The sequence below is a fragment of the Sminthopsis crassicaudata genome, chromosome 4 (assembly GCF_048593235.1).
Source record: "Sminthopsis crassicaudata isolate SCR6 chromosome 4, ASM4859323v1, whole genome shotgun sequence".
Classification (NCBI taxonomy): Eukaryota; Metazoa; Chordata; class Mammalia; order Dasyuromorphia; family Dasyuridae; genus Sminthopsis; species Sminthopsis crassicaudata.
The window spans coordinates 324,983,657-325,007,108 of record NC_133620.1 but is presented as its reverse complement, the minus strand read 5'-3'; the positions used below and the strand labels follow the sequence as shown (position 1 = coordinate 325,007,108).

Sequence of the window (23,452 nt, the reverse complement as noted above, 5' to 3'; positions counted from 1 at the left end):
TTAAAAAAAAAACCTTAAGGATCTTCCTCTCCCAGATTTAATTAATTCATTTAATTGAATTAGGTAAATCTAATAAAAAAATAACTAAGAAAAGTAAAGGAAGTGACTAAAATTTTAAATGTTAAGTGTGATAGCAAACTGGAAAGAACTGAATGGGAATACAAAGGAATAAATCTTTTCTTAGCAGTACTTGGATCTTTATAAACAATGGTCATATATTAGGGCATAAAAACATTATAGTTAATGCAGAAAAATAGAAATATTAAATATATCCTTTTTAGATATCCATGCAAAAAAAATTATCTTCAATAGGAAACCATGAAAACACAAATTAAAAACTTACTGGAGACTAAGCAATCTAATCTTTTTTTGTTTTGTTTTGTTTTTTATGCTAAGGCAGTTGGGTTTAAGCAACTTGCCCAAGGTCACACAGCTACAAAATGTTAAGTGTCTGAGGTCAAATTTGAACTCAGGTCCTCCTGACTTCAGGGCTGGTACTATATCCACTATGTCACCTAACTGCCCCAAAGCAATCTAATCTTAAAAAATGAGTATTAAGGGATAAATCATAAAAATAATAATTCCACAAAAGAGAATGATACTGAGACAATATTAAAATTTAAGGAATGCTTCAAAAGCAATAATCAGAGGAAAATTCATATCTCCAAATATACCTATATCAATAAATGCCTAAATCTCCAAAAGCCTATATTTTCAAATGTCTTTATCAAGAAAATAGAGAAAGAACAGATCAATAAATTGAATATACAATTGAAAAAATAAAAAAGAACAAATTGAAATCCCCAATGAAACATTAAATTGGAAATCCTAAAACTTAAGGTTGAGATGAATAAAACTGAAGGTAAAAGAACCACTGAATTAATATGTAAAGTTAGAAGCTTTTTTTCATAAAGCAATAAACCATTGGGGAATATGATTTTTTTAAAAGAGAAAAAAAAAAAACAATCACTAAGTATTAAAAATTAAAAAGATGAATATATCACTCTCAAAGAGGAAATCAAAGTAATTATGAGGAGTTACCTTGCCCAATTATATACCCATAAATTTATCAATAAGTGAAATGGAAGACTATTTAACAAAAAATTAAACTACCTATATTACCAGAAAAGGGAATTGAATATCTAAACACTAGATATCTGGCACTAGGCCAGATAGATTTACAAGTGAATTCTACCAAACATTTGAAAATCACCTAATTCTAATATTAAATAAATTATCTGGAATAACAGGCAAACAAATGCTACCCAACCCCCCTTTTATTAAACAAATATGGTACAGAGACCTAAACCAGGAAAAACAAAAACAGATGAAGAAAATTATAGACCTATTCCATTTAAAAAAAATGAATGTAAAAACTGTAAGTAAAATGCTAGGTAGGACACTACCACAATTCAAAATAACTATAAATTATTATATCAATAATAAAAGTAACATAAATTATATAAATGTATCAATAAAGTCAGAAAAAGCTCTTAATAAAATACAACACTTATTCCTATTAATTACATTAGAAAACATAATTATAAATGGGCATTTTCCTTAAAATAATAAGAAACATCTAACTAAAACCATAAGCAAGCATTATTTGTGACGGAGACAAGCTAGAAGTCTTCCCAGTAAGATCAGGAATAAAACAAAAATTCCCATTGTCACAAAAACTATTTAATGTTGTAGTAGAAATCCTATAAATAGTAATAAAAGGAGAAAAATAAATAAAAGGAATCAGAATGGGCAATGAGGCAATAAAGGTATTTCTTTTTTGTTGACAATATGATTATTTATTTGGAAAATCAAAAAAATTCAATAAATGGTTAAACCAAGTAACAATTTTAGCAATGTATCAGGACATAAAATGAACCCACATAAATTATCAGCATTTTTCACATCATCAATAAAACCTTGCAAGGAGAAAATTAAGAGATACCCTATTTAAAATGACTTTTGGATACTATAAAATACTGGGGAAGAGATCTGTCAAGACAAACCCAGGAACTACAAACTACAAACCAGGAGCTACATAACTATAAAAAAAAAATATATATATATATATATATATATATATATATATACAAATAAGACCAGATTTAAATCACTGGAAAGAGAATAATTTGTCATGGGTAGATAAAAGCAATATATAAAAATGACAATTTTACCTAAAACCATATGTTTATGCCATCCTAATTATTAAAAAATATTATGAGTTTGGAAAAATAATAACAAAATTAATTTGGAAGAACAAAATGTCAAGAATATCAAAACAAGCAAAACACATACATTTTTCTTTTCAAGATTTTTTGTTGCTTTCTATATATGATCCTAAATATAAAAAGAAAGCAAAGATTATAAAATTATGCAAGCAATTAATAAAGAGTTTAAAAATCTTTGTGAGCCATTTTGAGAGGGAACAAAATTTAATTTTGATAGAATTTTCCATCTGTTTTAAATAGGGAAAACCATGTCCAGCACAAAAATAAAATTATTACAGTTTTCTAAATATAGTATAAAGTTTTTGAAACTCTAAAAGGCAAAAATTATGATTAGCTCAATTTGTATAGGTTTGAAAGTTTCTGAAGAATTTCTGTGTGTGTATGTTGTGTGTATGAAAACTAATATAATGACAAATAGACTTTTAATTTGAAATATTGTGTTTTCTCCTCTTAAATTAGGAGTTTGTTGTTATCAATTCTATCATTATCTAAGTATTCAGATATTAAATATTTTGAATCATGATACTTTTGTTTGTCTTCTCTCAAAGCACAGTTGTTTGTTTTTTCATCATGTTTGGCATTTTCTTCTGTTTACTCGTATCTGAAAGCCTCAATTTTTGGACTGAAGCTTTGTGCTCCATCATCAGACTCTGCTTTATCCAATAAGATGCCTAGACTTACTTTGTGAATTCCTGAATTTAGAATAGGTCTTCTGATAGCTCAAGTTGGGTTTTGGCTTAAGTTCCTTTCCTTTTCCTTACATAGTTCAGACATGAAGTTGATTCTATCCTTTGCTGATGAAGCATGATGAAACAATACAGACCTTGCTGATGGTATGATTCTTGAAAGATATGTGAGTTTTGTCCCCCAGGTATTTAGTCCTTCCCCCTTTTCCTGTTATCACTGGGCCATCTCCAGTCATTCTGATCTATATCTTGACACTGCACCCAGATGGCTCCAGAAAAGACAGGAAAACTGGTGACTATGCATAGTTAAGCATCACTTAAATCCAATTCAATTACAAATCATGACACCACTATCTTGATGTCATGGTCCACTTCAAAAATGAAGGATAAACAACAGCATCAGTGGAAGTGAGCTCCCTTAAAGCTTGGTCTATACCTCTCTCCTACATTTTTTGTATAAACTACCTGAGTTCTAAAGAGGGTAGAATACTTAAATATTGGTCTAGCCCCTCTTCTGATTTGGAAGTGGACTACCAAAAGTTATGCTGCATGAGCACTAAATTTAGGTCTCCTGCTATTATTCAGGTGGGATGCCTGGGTCCTTCACTGGGCATTGGTCAGGCCCTATCTTCTCCTAGAAATCCTAGCTGCATGCAAGTTGTGCTTTTTGCTTACTTTCATTTTTCTCTGCTCAGAACTTTCAATGGCTACTGATGTTCTTGTATATTCATGAACTGTATGGAGGAGCAAAGAAGCTTTTAACCACTTTTAATTGCTTTTATCATTATTCTCTCAGGTAGATTTTTAAAGTTTAATTTGTTCTGTATTTGTAAGAGAGTTGAATTCCTTTATAACCCACCTAAAACACTGACATCTTAACTAAAGGAGGGACTAGAATTCTTTTACTCAGTCACAGAGTGAAGAACCAAAAACAACCGGTAGAAATTGCAATTAGGGCAAAACTTTCTAACAATTAGAGCTTTCCAAAAGTGGAAAAGGCTGCTTGGAGAAATGGTAGGTTGCCTCTCCTTGGAAATCTTCAAGCAGAGACTAAGACTAGGTGTAGCAAGGATTCCTTTCAGATACGTGTTAGACAAGATCAGGTATTCTGAATCTGAGGTCCATAGATCCCCAAGGAATCTCTGGGTCTGTGAATTTCAATGGAAAAAACTCATCCTTTAAAAAAAAAAAAAAAAACTCCTTATTAATCCCATGTATTTTATTTTAAGCTTTTAAAAACCTTACTCTGAAAAGGGCTTCTTATCCATCACCAGTTTGCTAAAAGGGTCCATCACACACACACACACACACACACACACACACACACACACACACACACACAAATTAAGAACCTTTAACCTAGATGGTTGTTGAGACCCTTTCCAACTCTCAAAATTCTGTGATTCTGTTATTTTCTTCCATTGCAACTAGCTTTCACTACTATACAGAAAAGAAGTTATATTCTCTATATTTTTAATTATTTTATTTTACCTTTCCAAGAACTGTTTAAAAATTAATTTATTACTAAGATTTATGAAAGAAAAACATGTTCTCAAAATTAATTCATTACTATTTAATATAAAACTAATTTGAGTAAGATGTATTCCATGTGATCACGGAAAAGTCTTTCTCTAAAAGAATGCATTGTATCTAAAACTACATACCATTAAATGTGTTTTCTATGGTAACAGACACTTTTTAAAAATATGCATCGTACTGAAAAAATACTGAAGTATATTTTTATAAGTGGAGGTAAATCTGGTCTTAAGGAAATTAACATTACACTTTTGATTTTGACCTAGTAAATATTTTTTACTTAAGTTAACATTTTAATTTTTAAAAAAATTTCCACAGGCCAAATTTTTTTATTTTAAATTAAATTAAAGATTAAATACTACTTATGTTTATAAGACAAAATATCTGTACAATGGAAAAAGAAATCTAATGACTTAAAAATATTTATGCTTCACTACAAAAGATATTTTACAGAATTTTCCCTAATTAAGTACACAATAGAATAATGAAAGCCCCTTCATAAATTTATCTCTAAATCATAACATTTCAACATTTGACTATATTACACTAAATAACAGACTTTACCTTAAATGAGAATTTCTGCCCTTCCCACCAGGGAAGCTGATTATAACCTTTGCAAACTGATATTGGTAGAATACTGGATTGCTCATTTAAAGTTACATTACATTTTTTCAATGCTCTCATTGAATGATAATATATAAAAATGGATTTTTAAAGGGAAATATAGCACTTTGTGGTGCTAGTTTATATTCATATATAAATATATTTATATTTTTAACATTTATATCAAACATTTATGCTTTAAATATGATACATTAATATCCTACAATGAAACTATAATGTAACATCTGCATCTAAATAAACTGAAAATACAAACTGGATCATAATAGCTTCAAAATCAGTTAAATAGTTTATGCTTTCTAAAAGTAGATAACATAAATTGTTATAAGCATTTTCCTTTGCAAAGTATTCTAATATACATCATCAAATGTTCTCTTTAATACTAAACAATATTTATTGATTACACATAAAGATTTCTCTACATCCCACATTACAGATCATAGGTTCATGAAATTTAAGTAAATAAAGCTATGATTCTGTCTGAACTAGTAAATCTGGAAAGACTGGCCTATGACTCTGAGGACAGATTGTGCTAGATGCAAAGGATACAAGTATAAAGAAAGAAATAATCCTACTTCCAACTTACGATTAAATAAGGAAAAACTTATGGCAACAGAATAAATATAAATGAATATAAACTCTATAAAGGAAATAGGATACTAGTATTTGGACTTATTTGGAAGGCTTCGTGTTGAAGCAGTCCTTCAAAGAGAAAAGATATTCTTCAAGGTAAGAATAAAGAGGGCATATATTCTAAGCATAAGGGTGGGAGAACATATATACTAAAAAGGCACAAAGAAGGATACTGAAGTATCATATATGAGTAAGAGAGAGAAGATTAGTTCGAGGTTTTCTCTCAGAAGAGTAAGATAAGAAGTGATATCCAACAAAATTTTAAAAATAGCTTAAGCCTAGTCTGTGGAAGAGACTGGTAATAAGGAAATATTGGAATAGACTGAGTAACATGTTCTAAATTTAGGTATAATCACTTTAGCAGCAGTTTGTAGGAATGATTAGAGCGGAGAATCGGTGGAGGCAGGGAGGCTAGTTAGAAAGCTACTGGAATGGGGCAACTAGATGGCACAATGAACTGGCCCTAGAGTTGGTAGGATCTGAGTTCAAATCTTGCCTTAGACAGTAATGACAATAAACTGGGTGACCTTAGTAAGTCACTTAGCCCTAATTGCTCCTCTCCTCTCTCTCCCCCTACAAAAAAAAAAAAAAAAAAAAGAAAAAGAAAAAGAAAAGAAAAAAAAAAGAAAAGAAAGAAAGCTATTGGAATAACCTTGGCAAGTAATAAAGTTCTGAACTAAGGCAACAGTTGTGTAAGCAGAAAAAAAGGATCAGATATGAGAAGTATAGTAAGGCTAGAAATAGCAAGATTTGGTAAATAAGGGGAGATAAAAATAGGAAAGAGTGAGGAGTTAAGGATAATGCAGGTTAATAAACTAGTTTCCTAGTGCTTCTTTTGAGAGAAATAGGGAAGTCTAGAAGAGAAGATCTGAGTTAAATTTGGATATACTGACTTTAAGGAGTCTCCAGGAAATTCAACTTGAAATGTTTAATAGGCAAATAGTGAAGTGGCACTAAAGTTGCGCATAAACACATATCTATCTATCTGTCTATCTATCTATCTATCTAAGTACCTATCTATGAATCATCCACATAGAAATGACAGTTGAATTCCTGGGAGCTGACCAAGCTACCAAAAGAATAGAAATAAAGAAGAAAAAGCCAAAGAGAAAACTACAGTTAGCATGATGAGACTGTAAAGGAAATAGGAAAAAAAAAAATTTGGATAGGTAAGAGTAACAGGAAACAATACTACCATTAAAAAAAAATGAGAAAATATTTATAAAGAGACAGTGGTAAACAGACAAGCTGAGAAGCATGGGATCTTAAAGATGACTAAAGGAATAATTGCAATTACAATTAAAAGATCGCTGGTAACTTTGGAAAGTGTAGTTTCAGTTAAACAATAGGTCAGAAGGGAGACTGCAGAAAGATAAAAAGTAAGAAGAAAAGAAGCTGAAGCACTTATGTAGGAAATTTTATTCTAAGATTGTCCCTGAGAAAGGGAGGAAAGGTATAGGATGATAGCCTGAGAAAGTGGTAAGTTGTAATGAAGTTTTGTTTGTTTATTTGTTTCTATCTAAAGAAAGATAAGGCAGAAAGAAGGAAGCACACAAAAGTGTTGGCCTCAGTAATGAAAAGGGTTATTAATTTCATTATCAGAAACCTAGTGAAAGGAGAATGAGGGAATTTTGTACAAAAAGCTATAAAATTAAAAGAAAGACTTTCATGTCAAATGATTTTTTTTACAGTAAAATAAAAAGCAAGATCTTTATCTTAGGAATGGAAATAAAAAGGTGTGAGAAGCTTGAGAAGGGAAGAGAAGATTTGGAATAACTTTTATAAGAAGTAAGACAGGGAATAAATGAGAGGCATATTTGTCTTGCTATCAAGAGGCCTAAATTGAGAAGATGGAAAACCTGAATTTGTAATATACCTAGTAAGCAAGGTTATAAGACTCTACCTTCATTCAGGAGTATTTGATTGCAGTAATCCAGAGAAAAGCTTGGATAAGGGATAACCAACAGTAGGACAAGAAGTCAATAATAAATGAACTCTATTTATTAAAAACAAAAATTAGAAGGTATATATGGAAGGGGAAAAAACTATAAGAAATATAATGGGAAAATGCTGGAAGCCTTTCCAATAAAGAAAAAAGGAAAAGGAAGTATATCCACTGTTATGTCTAGTTTTTGCTATATTATAGAAATGGTAATTAGAGTAATAAGACAAGGAAAACAAATTCAAATAAGCATAGATAGAGAGCAAACAAATATAAGCAGAAATAGGAAAATATATATACAACAAAATAATAAAATGAAAGGATCACTAAAATGAATTTGATTTCTGAGTAATGAAACAATAAAGGTCATGGATAAGAATTAATAAATACATATTTCCTTAGAGCCAAGAGGTGCCTTAATAGTACTAGGGTATAGATTGCAAAAGGAATCAATGACATTTTAAATAAACTAATAAATTAATGTTACTTTACATTTTACAGAGCTACCTTAAAAGTTTTAATTTTACTACTAATTCGTATTCCTAAGTGTCCTGATTTTAAAAAATGATATGCTATTTAGCACACAAATGATTACAGGTATGAACTGGGTTAAAATCTGCAGTTGTATGTATGTATATTTTTAGAATGTAAAATTTATCAAGCAGAATAATTTATCTAATTGTGAAAACTAATGATCTCTTTCATCAAAGACATGAAGTTAAATTTGAAGTTATTATGTTTCAGTTCTAAAATTCACTGAAACTTCTATAATACAATTATGATTTTTAAAGTATATTTAGTTGTTTTTCAATAATGTCTGATTCTTCATGATCTAATTTGTAGTTTCCTCTGCAAAAATACTTAATTGGTTTGCCATTTTCTTCTCCAGCTCATTTTTATAGATGAGGAAACTTAGGCAAACAGGGTTAAATGATCTAAACTGGATCAGCTAGGAAGTAATTGAGGCTATATTTTCTGAATATAGGGCCAGTGCCCTATTCACTGCACCATCTAGCTGCCCAGTATATAAGATCCTAATAGTTCAAATTTCATAATTCATTGTGGTATATTTTTGATTCTGGATTCCTGAAGCATAAGTTCCAGCACATTCTTATGTTAGTATGTTCCTGGCAACAGAGTATATCTGCTATACAAAAAATTACTTACACTTGTAAAGAGAAGATCATCACTGCTTGGCTACTCGTTGAGTGATGAATTCTTTGGACAAGGAAATTCATAAAATAAGAAAAATAAGAACCAAGTTTGGAAAAATCAAGTTCCTCCAAAATCAGTTGACATTCACTAGTAATAAGAAACAAAAGAAATTAAAGTCCCAGACTACAGAGAAGATATATATATATACATATATGTATATATATATATATATATAATGAATAATTTATTTTTCTTTCCAAGAAGAGTTAGAAAGTAATTAATATGGTGAATGCTAGACATTATCATAATGAGTGAAATTAAAATATCTTTACAGAAAATTACTAGTTACTGAGTATATAGTCAGACTACTGACTAATTAGACCAGAGCACAAAATCAATATCAAATTATAGGGATAAATATGAAAATAAAACATGCAATTATAATAGCTCCGATCTGACTTATTCAAACAAACTCCTCATCCTGAAAATAATAAATGCATAAGAGAAAAGATGTCAAAGGAATAATATTTCATAAGTAATTTTAACTGATGTAAAGCAATTAATAATATAAGAAGGCTAAAAGAACTTAGAAACCACAATAGCTAGATAATCAATTATTTCTTTGCCAAGTACAGAACTATACCATCTAAGAGCAACAGTGGTTCAAAGCATGTATTTATTTGCATAATATAATCATATGAAGGGTGATGAAAGATTATAATCAATATGTTCTTTTCAAATGATGACAAGCAGTGAAAAGAAAAATGAGTTTGCAGAGACCTTTGTATGAGACCAAACTCAGCCAGATCAGTGCAAGATCATTTATTGGTGAAACTTGAAGGAAGACAACAGAAGAGGTAAAAAACAGATTTGTCAACATTGGGATAATAAATATTGGCATTTGAACATCTTAATTTGTTTGTACTATATGAAGAATTAGAAATGGAAATAAAGACAAAGATAAGAAATCTTCAACTCAAGAAAACCCATGATGGAAAACAGATTTTTGAGGATGTGTGAAAATGGATTCTTAAGATAGTCAAAGAAACTAAGTGAAAAAAATAATACCAATACCAATAAAATACCAATAAAAAATAATTACCATTAAAAAAAGCAATTAAGACAACACCAAACAATTCTATGACATCTTTATGTAAATGCTTTATATATGTATTAAAGGTTTACCTAGTAAAATATAAGAACAGGCAGGATTTTTCAAATGATACAGATAACAGATAATATCTTCCAGTCACAAAAATGACAGAAATATGAAGATAATATCAGGTCATATATCATTTATTTATTGTGGGCCATAAAAAATGTATCATTAAAGGATATATTACAACAAGATGCTGTCCATTCATATAACATGCTACCTATGTATACATGAAATAATGGAGATTATTTTGTTGAATGAAACTTTATATAAGATTTTAAAATAAAATGCTTTAAGAATAGAGTTCTTTTATTAAGAACAGGAGAAAGAAAAAGGAATATAGGGGATTTTATTTTATAGAATCACTAAAAATAAATCTACTTATTTGAACCAATACTTCTCTCCCCAAAAAGTTAAACCTTCTTATCAATTATTATGTATAAAACTGGTAATATTTGAATCATGACTTTCAATTGAGAGGAAAAACAAATCTATTGCTGGTGGTCTAGAATTCCTTTTCCTGGAAATATAGGATTGTAATTAGATACCAAGTTTAATGAATCTTTAGATATCTGATAGCTTTCAGTAATTATGCCTCATTTAATTTTTATAAACAAGAGTGACTATCTTGGTTACAGGAGTTAGTTTCTCCAATAGTTCACAAAAGCAACAGCTAGCTACCTGAGAACAATTCCCTGGACCAAACCTTTAAGGTTTATATAAAAAACTACCTACATAAAAGAAGATTAAGCAGTCCCTATATGCATTAAGTCCCAAATGACCAGACCAATCAAGAAGCCACAGGAGCTAAAATTTATGGTTTTTTTATTCAATAAGACATTACTAATAGCAAAAAGGCAACTGAAACTTTTAGGTTATATTGCAATTATTATGCCCACAATAAAGATCAGAATATAATATAAATTTATGATAGTGAAGCCACTCTTCTCAGATTGTTTTTGCAGGCTTTTTTATTTAACTAGTTCATCAATAAGATAGAACATCATTTCCAAAATGATTCTAATAAATATAATGTACTATCTTTAGAAATAATAGAGCTACTAAAGAAGAGCTTAGGAACAACAAAATATTTTGGCTTCTAATAATCCACAGATTAGGTTGGTGACTCTTCTTTAAAATTAATTACCTCAGGTAGATATAAAAACATGGAAATACTCCAAAATAAAGAAAACAATTAAAATTCAAGAAATATTAAACCAAGATCAATTATCCTCATCAAATTATTAATTTTCTTATATGCATTGCAAGTAAATTATGATCTTACTATATCAACATTAAAATGATTTAAAATAAAGAAAACTAGTATACATAGTAGTAGTATACTCAATTTTCAATTTTTAAAAAAATCATAAAAATATAGATTATTATAGTAATGTGATTTTGAAATGTGTTCAACAAAAAGGATTTCATGTTTGTGGGATAATGTTTCTGCATTTTAATGTTTTATTATAATAACAATAAGCTACATATTAGGAAGAAGCTAAATTATGGAAGTTCATATTTGTAATAATATCATCATCCAATATTTTAAAAGAATAAAATTATCAAACAAAAATTCCATATTCAAGAAAAATATTCATTTGGTCCTTTGGAGTTGGTGGGAGGAATGTACTTAAATAGTGTTTCTGACAAAGATTTTGATTACTATGATGATGAAGCAAAATAGTTAACTAGAAAAACAAATTCTTATTTGTAATAGGATAAAGAAAAAAAATTCTGGATTTCCTACATAATATGCTTTCATTTCTTCAGCAGATATGTCAAATAATTTGAGAAAATCTATTTCAAAAATGTATTTTTTGATTATTTTGTTTTGATTGTAATCTTCATAATGTAAAACCAAAAGTAGATTATCATTTCCAAGTATTTTGAAAGCATAGTATTAGATATGTTAATGTTTTAAATTAATAACGACTTTGGATTTTGGTGAAAATGAAATATTTTCTAATTAATAACCTGCAAAAAAAAAAAAAGACTGAGATTTTGATCAGAAAAATTCTTTGTGTATAGCTTCCTGATATTGTCAGGGTGGCAATTAAAATATGCCAACATATAAACCATAAAAACATATAATTCTAAAATATGGCATATGAATAAGCTTTGTAGTTTTTATATTTATTACAAGAGACACTAATAAGCCATCAAATTTTCATTATTATAGAATCGGGGGGGCTAAATCTTTTATATTTCCAAAGTCTATCATATTTTATAACCACTGGTTGAACCACACCCTAAATAATATTTACTATAGGTATAAAAGCACAAAGATTTTCTCAAAATTTAGTTACTAGAGATTATGCTGGTACCATCTTTCCTTATAAAGATAAAATGGTAAGTAGGTGGAAGCTTATATAAATAATAACTGAATTGTATACCAATACTTAGTAAATTCAATGGTACATAATAATACTGTACTTATTAAATGTCAAACGCAGTCTTCATATCAAAGACAATAGCATGGTCTGGCATAGGTAAAAAATATAAATTTTTCGAGTATTTACAAAATTATTAAGTAATTTACTCCAAAAATCTAGCATATATTTTATAAAGGCTTTAACAATTAGTAGAAAAGTATATTTACAAAATGTATACCACTGATCACTTGAGTATTTTCTTACAATATATAATAACTGAAATTAAAGTTAGAAATTTAAAAGTTAGAAAACTGTCATGATATAGATTGATTATAATTCTCCTTTATGAACATATTTTTGTAGAGATTATATATGGGTGGCAGCTATTCAAATAAAAGACTATCTAGAATCAAATCAAAAAAAGAAATAACCAATAACCCTGACCCATTACCGCCTATTTTTCCTACACCCATTTAAAACATTTTATTTAGTAACATTATTATGTTTAAATAATTGTGATGCTACTTAAACACAAGTCATAACAAAAAAAAAAAAAATAGGGAGATGTTATCGCCAGGGAATTACATCATCATCTTGGGGGTGGGAAAAAAGGAAAATCTTATTGCGGAGTGAGTACTATGGTAAAATTTCATGAAGAAAAGAGTTCTTTAGATGCAGCCTACAACAAAGATTCTACATGGAATTAGATAATAAAATTATTTTCTGTGTTATAATTTACCTTTAATGTCCTTCTATTAATGTTCACAGCATAGTTTAACTGGAATCATACAGGCCTTTGATTAAATATACCCATAAGAAAGTACAATATCAAAAATATAGCTTCACAATCAGATTATTTTTTCATCAAAAAATTTATAAAGATCATTTTCCATGCTGACAGTGTACATTTCATCTATAAGTTTGAAGAGTCAAATGCTACCACAGCTGGGGGTTATTCTGCCAAATGGCTTCCAACAGGGACCACAGAGATGGAAGCTGGAGGGTTGGGGGTGGGGTGGGGAGTATAATCTGTATGTAGGAAAAATAACAACAAACAACCTGGTGGGAAATAACTATTCAATCAAATCATTTTTAAGTTAATCATCATATAACTGATCTAATCAAATACACAGTACAATAAAAAAAAAAAAACAATGCTGAAGAAAAAAATCAGATATTAAAATAAATGATTTATGGTTACCTGCAGAGATTAAAACAAAAAGCGATGGCTTGACCCAGATGTATTTCATAGGGATTTACTAAGGCTGAAGGGAGGGGTGAGGATGGATACCTTTTAAAAAAATCCATCATGAAAGAAACTGAGACAAGATTATAAACAAGAGGCCAAGTTATAGCGCACCATGGGATTTTTAATCTGGCTACCTGTGGTTTTTGCAGTTAAAGCCTTATTCAGCAACAAAACATGAGAGGGCCAAAAGAAAACAAAAAAAAAAAAAAAATCACATTTATATGTCAGTTTTGCAAATGATCAAACAGCGTGAATCAAGAATACTGAAAATACATTTAAACGCTGATGACTTTTTCTTAAGGCACCCGTTTTATCAAATATTATTGATAATTACCTGTGCATCTCGTTTCTTCAACTCTTGAATTTTATTTTCATGCTCCATATTGGCAGCGCGGAGCTGTTTTTCCAGTTTTTCAATTTCCCGTTCATGATCTCGGACTAGGCAGTTCTTCTCTGTATTATGCTGCTGGAATAGGTGCGTCTTCTCCTGTTCATGCTCCCGTTTCAGCTCTACTATCTGATTGGACAATGAAGAGTACAGTTCATCAACAGAACATCCTTGTCGTCATGACAACTCATGTACAGCTTAATTTTTTCCTTAATTTGATCAAGTTGGAAATTTATTTTTACGTCATCACTACCTCATCTCTAAAGGATTCTTGAATTTGAAGGATTTTACCGCAATTTAATATTATAATAAGTTAAACAAATTCTGTAAATCTTTTTGCAAACAGTTGACAAAAAATGGATCAATACAAAAAAGAAAAATGTCATATATGATATATACTGTCCCATCAATCCTGCTTTTGCTGGTCAACAATGATGAAAACTATAAATTATTAATAGTATCCTTTGCCCTTCAGTTACTAATACACATATAAATACATATATATATATATATATATATATATATATATATATATATATATATATATATATATATATATATATATATATATATATATATATATATATATATAAAATACAGCAATGAAATCAGCCAAAGGTTTCTTTATGATTCTCAAATAAAAGCCGAGTTAAATACTCATCTGGATTATAGGATATATAGTTGTCTTTTAAAAATAAAATGATAAAACAAGACTCTATTATCTCATTATCAGCCACGGTACACCAATATAAATAGATGTATGTGTTCTTGAAGGACAACCTGCTGTGCCGCAAGCTTGCGCCATGATTTCATAAAAAGCATTCTATTCTCAGGATCCTTTCCCAGTCCACTCCACACTGGATACTGTGACCTTGGCCAATCTTAGCCTCTCCCTGCTACACTGAATGGCAGCTCGAGACCAAGGGCCTGGTTGCCGCAGCTTTGATACTAATCCTCCCAGACTGTGCACAATGGCACCCTACCTGGCCTTCAAACTATAGCCAGCCAGGCTGTCTTTGAAGCAGGTGATGAATAGGGGACTGCAGGAAGCCAGCTTCCCCAGTGAACTCCAGGACACACAGCTGCTAAAAACAGTCACTTGGATTTTTCTTCAGTTTTGGTGGATTTCGGGGGAAAAATCCGCTATTATGAAGAATGTTATTTTCAATGTGAGACTCCATCTCCAAAAAGGCTAACAGTAGGAGCCTGCTCAAAATCGATCTTGTTTTGTGCAATGAAGTGCCTGACTACCTTATCTTAAAGCTATAGCATTCTTTTCTAGAGGCACATTTTCTGCCTTCACTCCTGCTGCTTAGTTCTTTCAAAATTTTTGAAAATCTTATTCCTAAGTGCAAACCAGTAATTTAAAATTTTTAATTGTTAAGCTAAAAATTCACAGGTTTAAAACATTCTAAATTATAAAATACTCTAGAAAAGCAAAAATAGCAATATTTACTTAACCTTTCATAAATTTACTTCAGTTTTAATAAAAGTCATCAACAACTTCAATGTTTATTAATTTCATAGATATCTTATTGATTAATGCAAAAAAAGATATAATAACAATAGTAAAGTCAAGTTATAACTAATTTTGTTAACTTCAAGAATTAAAGGTAATGGTATGTACATCAAGCAAAACACTTTTGTGTTTTGTGTTTAATTAATATGTTAATTAAAATATACCACCAATAAAATTTTTTACAATTTTTTTTGATAGCAATGTCTGCCTCTCACAACATGCTTATATTTCTTATTTGAAATAGGTAAATGTATACTTCCTTAATGCAAATAATTTGTAAAGTTCACATGAATATGGCTATAGGGGAGAATTTATTGATACTGATTAAATCTCTGGCCTTCATATTAATAAAGATCAAGATTCATTGAAGTCTTTTGATTTTTAAGTTCTGGGACACATTTTCATTGCTGCTAGTCTTACCACTTCAAACTCATTTTTCCTTTATTTTTTTAGAAAATTTTGATTTATTCAAAAAAATTTCTTAAGCTAAAAGTTAAAAAGAAAATTGATATTTGGAATAATAATAAAGTACAATTAAATCTCTTTTAAACTTCAAAGTAATTGGAACACTGAAAATAATTTAAATGTAGTATAAATAGAGATTGATAAAGAACAAGCATCAATGTCCACAAGATATGGTTCAAGAAAAAAAAAAAAAGATATAGTTCAATATCCATTGCCCCATCAAGATATATACTGCTTTACTTGCTATTTTAAACAAAATGACCATGAACAAGTCAGGTACTAACTTTTATTGACTGATTACTACTGAAGAATTCCTTACAAGTCACTTAATTTCCTATTGCTCCAGGAAATTCTCTTGAAAAATATAAATTTAATCTTTTGTATTAGAGGGAATGTTCTCACTAACAGTTTCCTATAACAATGAAATCACAAGTTTGATACAAAAAACAAATCCACCATGTTTTATCAGTAAGCCTAGGACAATCAATCAAACTGATACTGGTTGTATTATCTATAATATGAAGACTATTAGTCCAAGTTATGAAGGCAGAGACAATAGTTTAGCAAGTTGTGTCTGCCACTGTGAGACTGGGTGGTAAATTCAAACACTTTTGAGTCTTGGGAATCAGATTCTTAGTTTTCTCATGAGCAGTTAGAAAAGGGTTTCTTGATCATAAGGAAATTGACCTCATTTTCCCTTTTAGGAATATACTGTTTGGGTCCTCAAAACATGAGTCTATAAAAGTATTAACAAAGAAAAGTTTTAATTAGCCAATAAGAATGTACATACATAACGTCCAAATTCTTAGAACAGTTCTTCACTCTATAGGTCTTCTAGCCAATTAAATAATGGAATTGTTGGTAGCATATTCAAGATCTCTGGACTTCTTGAAGACACTAAACTGTTCATCTGATATAGGTAACCATGGTCCAGAATTCTGTCAAAGAATTGTAGTATGGCATTTAGAAGAATGAAGGCAGTTAAAGAGCCTTATAGCCATAGTTTTGGGGAGGGTGGGTACTTGAGTTGTTTACTGATTGTAGTATGGAATTTAGAAGAATAAAGGCAGTTAAAAAGCTTATAGTCATAGTTATGGAGAGGGTGAATACTTGAATTGTTTACTGATTCCTTCTCTAGATCATATTTCAGATGAGGAAACTGAATCAAATAGGATAAAGTGATTCTAGCCAATTAAGTAATGGAATTGTTGGTAAGATATTCAAGATATTCAAGAGCACTAGTTCTAGAATCTGGAAGGCCTGTGTTCAAATCCAGCCTCAGTCACTAGCTGTATGATCTTGTATAAATCATTTTATCCTATTTGACTCAGTTTCCTCATCGAAAAATTAGCTAGAATAGGAACCAGTAAACAATTCCAGTATTTACCCTCCCAAAAATTATGGCTATAAACTCTTTTTAACTGTCTTTATTCTTCTAAATTCCATACTTCAATTCTTCCACAGAAGAAATTCTAAACCATATTTATCTATGTAAACAGATCAACAATTTCAGCCAGGAAAACCTCCATAAATGCGTTACAAGCTATGTGTGTCTATCTGCCTGCTGCATTCAAGGTTATCTATTCCCTTCAAACCCGAAAATCTTAGCAGTTGATATAATGGATCATTTTACTGCTCCTGTGGACCTTCAGAGAATTAAACTCATATTTTTTGCTAGAATTTCTGATTACTGTAGACAATTGAACAGTTTGGTATCTTCAAGAAATCCAGTTCTTGAATATGTTACCAACAATTCCATTCTTAAATAGCTTAAAAGGATAAAGATCGAAGAACCATTCCAGAAATTTGATAGCTAGGTGATGCCACAGTGGATTTAGTACCAGGTCTGGAGTCAGGAAGACATCTTCCTGAGTTCAAATATGACCACAGACACTTACAAACTATATGACTTTGAGAAAGTCATTTAATTCTGTTTGTCTCCCTTTCCTCATTTGTAAAATGAACTGGAAAAGGAAATGGCAAACAATTCCAGTATTTTTGCCAAGAAAACCCCAAATGGGGTCGCAAAGAATTGGAAAGCACTAAAAAACAACTAAACAAAAAAAGGGGAGCATATTGCTGTATAAAAGAAGATCAAAGAATTGTCATAATGATAGGCTGACTAGCAGCAGAAGCACTATTCAAATGTACTGCTACTATATTTGGTTTATTGATCTATTTATGGATTGCTAAGTAGAAAAATATTTTATCTTTATTGGAAAGAAGTTGAATGGAACATGCTATTTCTGATGTCCAAGTGGAAATGATCTCATTGGGAAGCCTATGGAGCTAGAGGAACATTATATTGTCTTGATAGCAGTAGAGTAACTAGGCACAGGAGTAAAAATGCTATACTCATTGTTACTTACAATTTCCAAGAACATAATGCATTTTTTTTTTATTTTGAAGGAAGTCTAGGATGAAATCCAGAGTCTTATGAAATAACAGCTTACTTGTAGTAAAGCTGCAGAAGTTTTTCAAAATTAATGGTTAATTAGCATAGGACTCATACCAGTATATAAATTGGTAGTTGTCCCATTCATTTACAGAATATCTCAGGCCACCAGAACTTCTAGCTGATGTGGTATGATGCTTAAAGAATCCACAAGTTTTAAAAGGAACAATTAATCATAGCATATAGAATTTAGATTCAGGAAATCCTCATAAAAATGTGGATCAAGATTGAACTTAGAATAAAATATTAGGAAAAAAATTCCCTTCTCTATAAAAAGGATATGGTTGCTCTGTAAGAAAAAAGACGTAGGGAAAGTTCTTAAGGAATGTTTTAAATCAATGTACTAAAGTTATGTTATATGGAATAGGAACATAATTTACATACAGTAAGAAAAAGATTACTGTCTACAGAAAAGTTGATACCATGTCACAGAATGAATCTGAAAGAAAGCAACAAAAATGTTTGATTATGTCTAAACTAATAATGTGCACTAGTAATTTATAAAAGTATAAAAGTAAAATTTAAAAATTTAAGAATATTTGTAGATTTTATATACATCTTCACAATTCTCACTGAAGAAGGAAATATCAAAACTATGCCATATCAGTTACGAAAATTCCAGTTGTATTTCAGTTATATCAGAGAATCACTAGTTGACCTTTAGACAATCATTCATTTCTTTTTGCTTTAATTTTTCTCTTTGCTCTTCAATGAACCCTGACCTTGTAGATGTGTGTAATCCAATTACACTTGAAGTTATGTTGCTAGGAGTCTCATAGTTCTAGTAGAGGTTTCCCACAGCCAATAGGCCAGAGATTTTCATATTAAAATGAAACCTGCTTCAAACTAGTGAATTAAATAATACTCAAAACACCACAGCAGAACAGCATCTGCTAAGAGTAATGGTCAAACTATGGCAGAGACAGCTTTATATAACAAATGGAAGTAAATACAACGAATATGTAACTCACAAATACATTTTTGCTTTGATTAGCATGTAATGTTATAAGAGGGTGAAGATGGTGGTCAACATTGCTCCATTTTAATTCCTCCATCTCTGAAGCTATCACCTTATAAAAGATCACCTAATTGGTTTCTTTGCTTCAAGTCTCTTTACATTAAGCTATCATCTACACAGCTGTCAAAATTATTTTGTTTAAATGCAGATGTGACCATGTCGCTTCCCTATTCAATAAATTTTAATGCTTCTTCTTGGATTATAGGATCTAATATAAACTACTTTTTTTTGGCTTTTAAACTTCTTTACAACCTGGCCCCATTAAATATCATTTGCATTCCAATACTCTGTGACTTGGCCAAACTTGCCTTAAATTTTTTTTTCTTTTATTATTATTATTACAAATTTAACAAACATCAACATACAATACTTTTAATACAAAAAATAGAAAACAAAAGATTGCATCATAAAAATATTACACAGGTTTTTAAAAATATATATTGAATTTAATATAGTAATTTCCAGTCTTGTTTGTCTATTATCCCTTTTGAACTTCATTCTGTTATCTTTTATTTAGTTTTTAAAATCAATTTTATTTATTTTCAGCATTCACTTTTTAATTTTTTTTTATCAAACTAAATACAAAAAAAAAAAAAAAAAAACCAGAATAGAAAAGGAAAGACAGAAGAGAAAATTTAAAAAAAAAAAATTGTCACCTATCCAGCAGAACATTAGGGTGGATTCAAAATATATAATTATTAATTTCCATTTTAAAATAGCACATATAATAATAGAAGAGATTATATTCATGAGTGTCCATCTTTTCTTCCTTGTATATTCTTTTGTTCTCTGCTATACACTTTTTATGTTATTCTTTTTTTCCCTTTCATTCAACTCTCTACCTCACCCAAGATGATAGTTAAACACAGATATAATTATATATATACAAATATATACCTATATATGTATGCATACACACATATTCACTCATCCACACATATACCTAAATCTTTATACACACATACACACCTACATGTATACTCAGATATACCTACATATAAATGTAACTACATGTATATATACATTCACATATGCATTTATTCAAATGTAAACATGCATTTAAAACACAATTAATATGACTGACAAATAATATAGATTACTCTCTTGATTGAATCTTTAAGCTTGACTTTGTCTAAGATCAATGATTACTAGCCCTGTTTTTTTTTTTTCTAATCACTTCTACTCCTGATCCTGGTTGGAATGTCTGTGTATATCTCTTATCTACTATCCCAACTAAATATTCTACTTTAAATTTACTTCTTAACTTGTCTTTACTTAATTACTGTTCCTTAATTTACTTAAATTACTTAACCTCCCCCCCACTCCCATTCATCTTCTCTACCCTTTCCATTCCCATTAAACTACAAACCTTATCCCACTCCTGTTAATCTACATTTGTACCCAGATTTATCCTATTTTATCTTTCTCCTCTTTAATCCCTTTCTCATGAATCTATTCACCTTTATTCTATATACCTATCTATACCCCACCTCATCCTTTATCCCTTGCCCATTAATGTACACAATCTTTAACAACTACTATAAATCTAAACACATAAGCAATTTGTCCATTGTTATGGGCCAGAACTCTGAATTTGAAACAAGGATTTTAGAAAGAACACTACAATCCATGTAGAGTTTCTTGATATTATTCCTTGATATTGACTCATACATGTTAAACTTTGTATTCGTTTTGGTTTAAGTCCTGAAAATCTGCACATTTATTGAATGTTCTTTCTTGTTGTATGGATAATTTTTGTAATATGGATAATTTTGCTGATGTGATATTTTTGGCTGCAGGCCCAGTTCTTTTGCTTTCCGGCATATATTATTTCAGGACCAGTGGGCTTTTATTGTAGCAGCTGACAAATTTTGTGCAATTCTAATTGTAGCTTCAGCATATTTGAATTATTTTTATTTATAACTTGTAAAATTTTCTCTTTGATATGGGGTTTTGAAATTTGGCAATAATGTTCCTATGTGTTTTCCACAAAGGATCTCATTGAGGGAGTTTCTGATATATATATTTTTTCTATTTCTATGTTCTATCACTCCAGGATAATTTTCTTGGATTACTTCTTGCATTATTGTGTCAAGGTTCTTTTTTTGATCACAGCTTTCAGGTAGTCTAACTATTCTTATATTTTCTCTTCTTGATCTGTTCTCCTGATCCAGATCAACTTTTCTGAAGTTTCACATTCTGTTCTATTTTTTTCATTCTTTATATTTTATTTTGTAATTTCTTAGTCTCATAGCTACTCTGGCTTCCCCTTGCCCAATTCTAATTTTCAAAGAGTTATTTTCTTCATTAAGGCTCTGTATTTCCTTTTCTAGTTGGTTCACTTTGTTCCATAATCTTGGTTTTTTTTGGATGTTTTTTTCCTTAGTTTTTCCTTTAGTCTCTCTCACTTGATTTTTAAAATCTTTTTTGAGTTCTTCTAATATTTTTTTTTTTTCTGGGCAAATAGCCTTTTCAGAGCAGAAGTAACTTTTTTTTTTTTTTTAACTTCATTGTCCTTTTTTGAAGATGAACCCAAGCCTTCCCAATTCCCATTGTAAGTTTCTATTATTAGATTCTTTCTTTTTGCCAGTTCATTTTTTTTTAAAATAAAAACTATTAGTATTAGCATCTCTAATCCTAGGTTTGGGGAGATGGCACCTCTAGAGTCATTTCAGCTCTGTTCTTTGACTTCAAACCCCAAACCAACAGCTCTAGCCTCCTGCAAGTACCTGCAGTCAGCAGTGTCCCTGTTCCTCTACTTTTATATTCATCAGGTGTGTTGGTTCCTTCTTGCCCAGGGTTACATCTCTGCAGCATAGCTGGGTCTGGCATTCCTACTAAGGTGTTTTTGAAACCATCCTGCTCATAATTTCTTATAGCAAATTGGTATTCCATCACAATTATATATCACAAATCATTTAGCCATTCTTCTATTAATGGGTATTCTCCTCAATTTCCAATTCTTTGCTACCACTAAAAGAACTGCTTTAATATTCTTTTGAGTCCTTTTCTTTCTTTTTTTTTTTTTTTTTTGATCTCTTTGGGATACAAATATAGTAGTGGAAGTATCATTAGAGTAAATTCTAAAATTGATGAAATAAAAGATCCATTTAAACATTTTAATATTTCAATTTTAACTTATTTTTATTGATAATTAAAAATTTTAATTACATCATTTTCAAATATATCTATTACCTCTCTTCTCTTCTGCATGTCATTCATTATAAGAAAAATTAATATGGAGTGGGTGATGAGGAGGAAGTAGTTTAGCAAAATTAATCAATATTCAGTCGCCTAAAATTATGTGTGATATTCTATGTTCAAGTTTTCCCACTTGTACAAAGAAGGGATGGTGGTGTCTTGTAAAGAGCTAGAACTGACCAGATGCACTTAACTGAGATAACAGAGCACTTAAGGCTAATTACCAATTGGACAATTCTTTATTAACATATTCTGGGAGGATGCCCCTACTCAACTCTGTGCTGGCTTGCTCTGTGGATGTAGACAAAGAAGAGGAAGAGAGATCAGAGGGTGAAGTAGGACAAGCAGGATCATTCTTTGTCAGTGAGAGAGAAAAAGGAGGTGTGGAGATTCCTATATCTAATCCCCTGACAGTGACCCAAAAAGACCAAGAATAAAGACTTTTGCTTATCCTGACTCCGGCTTATTCTAAGATATTCAGGTGACTAACTAATTCAGTCATAATAGTATGTTTTCTCACTTCTTCTATAAGATCAAGTCTCATCATTGCTATAACCTAATGTTAGGGTTTTTGTTTTGTTTTTTGGTTGTTCTTTCTGTTTACATTGTTGTAATCATTGTGCCTATTTGTTGGGATCCTGGATCTCTTAGAATCAGCTGGAATCAGGATAATTAAAAGTCTTTATTCTTGGTCTTTTGCAGTCGAGGTCAGGGGATTAGATCTAGCAATCTCCACACTTCCTTCCTCTCTCTCCACCACCAGGAGAATCAATCAATCTCCTCCTCCTACTCCACCCACTCATGTCACTTCCCCTTCTTTGTCCA

At 30.3% G+C, this 23,452-nt stretch overlaps 1 protein-coding gene across 8 annotated transcripts in view; it reads right to left on the bottom strand.

Moving 5' to 3' along the window:
* The window catches only part of CEP112 (centrosomal protein 112), a 728,584-nt gene that overhangs the window by 444,067 nt on the left and 261,065 nt on the right, over positions 1-23,452 (bottom strand). For all 8 annotated transcript variants that reach the window (XR_012481126.1, XR_012481125.1, XM_074260574.1 and 5 more), the window contains exon 20: positions 13,916-14,098. Coding sequence is in view for 6 of the 8 variants with exons in the window: in XM_074260574.1 (XP_074116675.1) it covers positions 13,916-14,098 (183 nt within the window). In the remaining 2 variants the exon portion in view is untranslated. The remainder of the gene's footprint in view (positions 1-13,915; positions 14,099-23,452) is intronic.